Source organism: Aulonocara sp. 'chitande type north' Nkhata Bay, linkage group LG16, assembly GCF_057382095.1.
Source record: "Aulonocara sp. 'chitande type north' Nkhata Bay isolate Kocher_YH1m ecotype deep benthic linkage group LG16, A_spYH_male_GT1.1, whole genome shotgun sequence".
NCBI lineage: Eukaryota > Metazoa > Chordata > Actinopteri > Cichliformes > Cichlidae > Aulonocara > Aulonocara sp. 'chitande type north' Nkhata Bay.
The window spans coordinates 3,201,347-3,208,009 of NC_141359.1; the positions used below are offsets into that span (position 1 = coordinate 3,201,347).

The 6,663-nt window shown below is 44.3% G+C and overlaps 1 protein-coding gene and 1 pseudogene across 1 annotated transcript; both read left to right on the forward strand.

Annotated features, from left to right (window-relative positions):
- Positions 1 to 392: 392 nt before the first annotated feature.
- LOC147310817 (trace amine-associated receptor 13c-like) lies at positions 393 to 1,639 on the forward strand. The gene is made up of 2 exons (XM_086266077.1): positions 393 to 571; positions 721 to 1,639. Exons 1-2 carry the CDS (start codon positions 408 to 410, stop codon positions 1,535 to 1,537), a joined length of 981 nt encoding a protein of 326 aa, XP_086122203.1. The 5' UTR covers positions 393 to 407; the 3' UTR covers positions 1,538 to 1,639.
- Positions 1,640 to 4,695: 3,056 nt separating this feature from the next.
- On the forward strand, positions 4,696 to 5,681 carry LOC147310818 (uncharacterized; annotated as a pseudogene).
- The last annotated feature ends 982 nt before the right edge of the window (positions 5,682 to 6,663 follow it).

Sequence of the window (6,663 nt, forward strand, 5' to 3'; positions counted from 1 at the left end):
AGTTACCTGATTTGAAAATGGCTGGCAGTGAATGAGTTAATACTAAGCAGTGTCAAAAATACTAGGTAACTTTAAAAAACAGCTACTGGGTGCTTTTTAAAAACGTTTAAACGGTTTACAGCGATTTAAACTTTAACTCCCTAAAGGTTTAACATAAAACTAGGTTACTATTAAAAAAACACATCAAAATGATTAATTTAACATTTAAAAGAAGTTAACTTGTATTGAATTGGTTTTCTTGTACTTTATATTATTAACATCACATTTTGACTTATTCGCAGAGGGAAAAAATATCAGAGAATGAGTTACGTCAGAAGGCAATTGTGGGAGGAAGGGTGGTGATACAAAAAAGGGGCTCAGTCACAAAGCTGTTTGTGCTGAACAGCCACTGCTGTCTTTCTCTAACAATGGAAGAAACTGAACTCTGCTTTCCACAACTATTCAACTCCTCTTGTGTGCGGCAAAAGCATTCACAAATTGAGGCTGTGTTTATTTACACTCCACTGTCTTCCATCTCTGTGCTTACTACAATTCTGAACCTGCTTGTGATCATCTCCATCGCTCACTTCAAGTACTGACATATTTGAATACTTAACAAATTATAGAAAAATTATGTTTTTTGTGAATTTAATTAGAAAATGTGTTGCTTTGTTCTATATGTTACAGTGGAGTTGCAATTACTGCTGTAGAACAACCTTTGATGCTCCTATTTTAATCCAGGCAGCTGCACACCCCAACCAACCTCCTCCTCCTCTCTCTGGCCGTCTCAGATTTCTTCGTGGGCCTCATCATGGCTTGTCAGATTAGCCTCCTAGATGGCTGCTGGTTTCTTGGTGACCACATGTGTGCTCTGTATAGCAGTTTAGATTACATTGCTACTTCTGCTTCAGTAGGAACTATGGTACTCATATCAGCTGACCGCTATGTAGCCATTTGTGACCCTCTGCATTATCCCACCAAAATCACTATAAAAAGAGTCTCAGTCTCTATTTGTACTTGCTGGGCTTGTTCAATTCTGTATAACAGTCTTATCATGAAGGATAATTTGAAGCAGCCAGGGAGGTATAATTCTTGTTCTGGTGATTGTGTAGTTGTCATTGACTACTTCGTGGGAATTTTTGACTTTGTTTTGACCTTTGTCGGCCCTGTGATTGTCATCATAGTTCTGTATCTAAGAGTATTTGCGGTGGCTGTGTCTCAGGCTCGGGCAATGCGCTCTCATATCACTGCTCTCAGACTCCAGGGGTCAGAGACGGTGCATGCTAAGAAATCTGAGCTGAAAGCTGCCAGGACTCTCGGTGTACTTGTTATTGCCTTTCTGATATGTCTTTTCCCATTTTTCTGTTCCTCAATGGTAGGCCAGAATAGTTTCTTTGATATTAGATCTGTACCTTTTGAGCGCTTGTTGTTCTATTTTAACTCTTGTCTGAACCCATTAATCTACACTTTTTGCTACCCCTGGTTTCTGAAATCTATCAAGCTCATTGTGACATTTAAGATATTTAGGCATGGCTCCAGTGAGGCCAGTATACTATAGGGAAAAGTGATTTTAGTAATGAGCAAGCCATACAGTCTTTGACACTGAAAAACTGATAAATTATTATTTATTTCAAGTGTGATGAAACAAATATCTGCTAGAGGTTGCTTTACATTTCGATTTTCAGGGCTAGTATTCTAATCCTCTGTTACACCATGACAAAATCAGGTGTTCGTTTCTCTAATTTAAATGAATGTGAATCCATCACAAATTCTGAAAACCATCACTAACTAAACTAAACTAAATGAAGATGTGTAATATGCTAGTTTTACATGGGAGCCTAATTTACATCTACAGCCTACAGCTGTAAAAAATGCTTGTCTTATAAGATAATGTATAGATGTGTTAATAAATTAACAACCATTCTTACTGAAACACTGAAATTTACACAGAATAGAATAGAATACATCTTTATTGTCACTGTTACAACAACAATGAAATGCAGTTTGGCATTTCTCTGTTAGCAGCATGTAGATTTTTACATTAAAATCCTTTTAGAATAACAAGAAAAAAGAAAAAAGAGCGAGTTAAAGAGGTACCTGCACAGGGAATATATATAATAACGTAAGTATCTACATATTTAATTGTTTAAATTAATATCTCCACAACATAAGAACAGAATAAAAACACAAACATTCCCCACCGGTGGACAATGTCACTCCACTCCTTACAGTGTTTCCCAGAGAATTAGAGTCTATCTCTTCTAGTTTGTTGTTGAGGAAGTTACCAAATCATTGATGATGTTACAGACTGGCCTGAACAGTGGAATAGGAATAAGCTCTTTCTTTATTCTAATGCACAAAATGATCTGATCACAGTCAGAAAGTGCTTTCTGCAGTGTGCTTTACTGAACCTTTAACTAAAATGAGTTTTAATCTTAATCTTAATAGATTGCATGTCATTTTAAATCTTTTTTCAAGCTGACTTAAAACAGGTTTGTGCTTCATATTTAATCGATGTCTAATATTTCATATACAGAAATTTGTTAGTAAACATCCTATATTAAAAATAAATGATTCAATTTTTCTAATGAACAAAGTGAACTGGTTTCAGTCACAAAGAGTTTTACTTAGGTGCTTTTCGCTTTATTTTTAACATATTGCTTGACATTTGAAAACCCTTATTTCAACTAATTTAAACATTAAATACACACAGAGAAACACAGGGAGATTACACACAGGTGGTGGACACAGCTGGGAGCAATTAACGAGACGAGACAAGAGGTAAAATTGAACACATTCACAAGAGACGCAGACCTTCGCAATAAAACAGGAAACAAGACCTCACTACACAAAGACGCAGACTTGACACTGAGAGACAGACTGAATATAACACATGGAACCTAAATGCTAAACATGAGACAAAAATCCTGAAACACACATAAACAGAAACATGGAACTCTAATAATAATCTATCATCATCATAATCATCACCACCACCACCAGTATACAGGAATAATCCATTATTCAAAGCCAAAACATAACAACTCCAAAATGCTGAGTCGAACCGACCCAGAACCGTGACAGCTACTAATACTAACAGATGGGAAGCACTAATTAAACCAGGAGTATAGGCTAAATAAAATAGATGTCAGGCCACGGGTAAGAGAGAGAGACAATTCATAAATATAAAATAATATCTACAAAAATCAGCAATAATGCAGTAAAAAGTCAAAATGTAGTAAGAAGGTTCAAATGTAAAAAGGTTCAAATAGATGAAATAAGGGCACTAGTTAGTGGGATATTAAAGAAATTAAATAAGTATGTTTTCAACCGTGTTATGAAAGATTGAATAGAGTCCGAGGCACGAATAGTAACAGGAAGACTATTCCAGAGGTTCAGTGCAGCTGAGACAACAGCACAATCCCCCTTGGTCTTCAGGTGGGACCTAGGTTGGACCAAAAGTAATTGACCAGATGATCTTAACCCTCTGGGGTCCAGGGTATAATTGGCCGTTTTTCACTACTTTTGATTTTGCCTCTATATTACACCTTTAAAAACCGCTTATCTTGCCTTGTTTGGTATCATTATTTTCAGCATAACCTCAAATATCTGAAATTTGAGTTATTTTTTCATTTTGGCATACTATATTAGCACAATTGATCTAAATCGAGACAAAAAATTCAAAAAAACATGTTTAACGAATCATTTTCATAACTTGAAATGCAAATAGAAATTGTACATTTCTAAAAATTATACACAAGTTTTGCGAACAACAAAGTTATATGGTACTATTTACCTAAAAATACAGCCAAGCCCTCAGGCGTTTTTTATATAACAATTTAAAACTATTTACTGAACAATCAGGTGTGCTGCATCAAATAAGAAGGCACAAAAATTATTTGTGCCAGTCCAAAAAAATAGTTTGTGTCCAATATAATACAGAGGAGAACAGCACAGTCCTAAACCCTGCAGGTCTGACAACAAGAGGTGTGTCAGTCCAGTTTTCCATGTGGGGACAGCGTTTACACTGGAATTTGCCTTTGATGGCTTTTTTGGAGCAATTCAGCAGTATAACTGACTGTGGTGGGGCGTGGTCTGCGGTGCCGTGCAGGGAGGGCGGACGTACCTGCACAGCATCCTTAATCACGCCCGCCTAGTTAAAAACACGGGGACTCAGGGGTTTGTGGGTGTTGTGGTGAGATGTCAATAAAGATGGCCTGTAAATGGCCTGTATTTATATAGCGCTTTACTAGTCCCTAAGGACCCCAAAGCGCTTTACATATCCAGTCATCCACCCATTCACACACACATTCACACACTGGTGATGGCAGCTACATTGTAGCCACAGCCACCCTGGGGCGCACTGACAGAGGTGAGGCTGCTGAACACTGGCGCCACCGGGCCCTCTGACCACCACCAGTAGGCAACGGGTGAAGTGTCTTGCCCAAGGACACAACAACCGAGACTGTCCAAGCCGGGGCTCGAACCGGCAACCTTCCGATTACAAGGCGAACTCCCAACTCTTGAGCCACGATCGCCCACAAAGATGGCTCTGAATGATACTCCGTGGTCCCGCCGTGCCTTATTCTCACCACATTGGCCCCTCTGTCACCTCGCACAGCTGCTCCACCACCGCCTCCGCCACTCCCGTTTGGAGCTGCTCCCCGCGCTGCGCCTCCGCCTCCAGCAGGTACAGCCCCCTCTTGGTGATTAAGGATGCCGTGCAGGGAGGGCAGACGCACCTGCACAGCATCCGCAGACCACGCCCCACCAAATACCCCCATCGCCCGATTGAGGCCGGGGAGCCATCCGGCCAAACCTACTCCCCCACCGCCAGTGGGAGAGGGAATCAGCCCAGACAGCGGGCGCCCCCAGGCCCCGTCCAAGCGACGGGGAGGTGCGAGTTCAGGTGGCCGCCCGTGAATCCAGCGGCGCAGGCCAAGCTGGTTCGGAAGTCGGACGCGTGGCAGGTGCACCCAGCGCGGCCGGCACAGTCATGAGCCCCAGCTCACAGGTGGCTGGGCAGAGGTGTGGCGTGTACTGGCCTCTGGTGGTGATGAGGCCGGTCTGGTGAGCACGGCGATCTCAAGCGTGGCGCACGCCTCGCTCGCCAGTTCCACTCGAGCAGGCTCCCCCGGCACGGGGACCTCCAGCTCCTTGCGCGGCCCCTCCGTCACCGCCATCGCTCCCTGCTGGAGCAGCCCATCGCGCGACTCCTCCGTCACTACTACTCCCTCCGCCGCCCCTCCTGGCTCGAGCAGCCCCTCACGCAGCTCCTCTTCCTCCAGCCGGCGCAGACCCTCGCGCGCTTCGTCCGCCGCCTCCGGTTGGAGCGGCTCATCCACCGCTCCTGGCAGGAGCAGCCCTTCACCCGGCTGTTCCCCCTCCTCCGGCAGGAGCAGATCCCCGCGCGCCTCGTCTGCCACCTCCGGTTGCTGAGGTGCCTCACGCGGCTCCTTCACTGTCCTCGGGACACCCCTGTGGGGGTGGCGCCCAGGCCCAGAGCACCGCCACCAGCTCCCCAATCCTTTCCAGGTGACGCTCGGACTGGTCCTGCAGCTCTTCCTGCTGGCGACGCACCTCCGCCGCCTGCTCCCGCTGGGCGGCCACCATTTCGGCCACCCTCTGGGCCAGCTCCTCCATTCCCTGGCTCCGATACGGACCCGCCGTGCTGCCTCCTGGGTTTCGGACCAATGTGGTGAGAATAAGGCACGGCGGGACCACAGAGTATCATTCAGAGCCATCTTTATTGACATCTCACCACAACACCCACAAACCCCTGAGTCCCCGTGTTTTTAACTAGGCGGGCGTGATTAAGGATGGCGTGCAGGTGCGTCCGCCCTCCCTGCACGGCACCGCAGACCACGCCCCACCACACTGACACACAATACAAAACAATAACTACACAACACACTAACTCTAGCCTCAAAACACGCTAAACATCACTAATGTCTCACATATGAAAACTCTCTCTCTGTCTTTCTTTCGCTTGCCCGCTTTCCGTCGCAGGTGTCGCTCCTAAAACTGCCCCTTCTCCCTAAACAACCAAGTGCCACATGTTGCCATATCAGTTTTTGATTGGCTGACAAGGTAAACTTTAACACCAATAGGGAAGGGGTGTTTGTTTTCTTTTTCTTTTTTCACTCGCAAGCGGAGAGTGCTTGCTAGCGCTGTCTGTAGAAAACGCCTTTTTTACCGTGCTTCCCGCTGTAAACACAACTGTTTTGTTCAGAATAAAACATTGCGTGTATCTTTTTTCTCATAACTCTGATATTACGTGGCCCATCAACACAATTCAAAAACTGGTATATAGTTTGAATTCCGCACTTTTGATCCAGGTTGAAATGGAGACTCTGAGTCGCTGCATCTTGTAGCTGTGTCGTCTTAAATTGGTCTTGTGATTTTGACGCGCCAGCGCGTCCGTTGACCCCAGAGGGTTAAAGCTCGACGAGGAGCATACAAGCTAAGAAGGTTAGCAAGATAGCTAGGCGCAATGTTATTTATAATTTTAAAAGTAAGCAACAAGATTTTAAAATCAATACAATATTTGATGGGTAGCCAAAGTCAACAAGAACTGGAGTAATGGAAGCAAATTTTCCAGTTCCAGTTAGGAGACGAGCTGCAGCATTTTGAGCAAGCTAAAGTCTATGGAGATGGACAGATTGGCCAAAGTAAAGGGAATTG

Coding starts and splice junctions, on each gene's coding strand:
- LOC147310817 (XM_086266077.1), top strand. CDS start 408: ATGGAAGAAACTGAACTCTGCTTTCCACAACTATTCAACTCCTCTTGT. Junction 572..720: donor ATCTCCATCGCTCACTTCAA/GTACTGACATAT, acceptor ATTTTAATCCAG/GCAGCTGCACACCCCAACCA.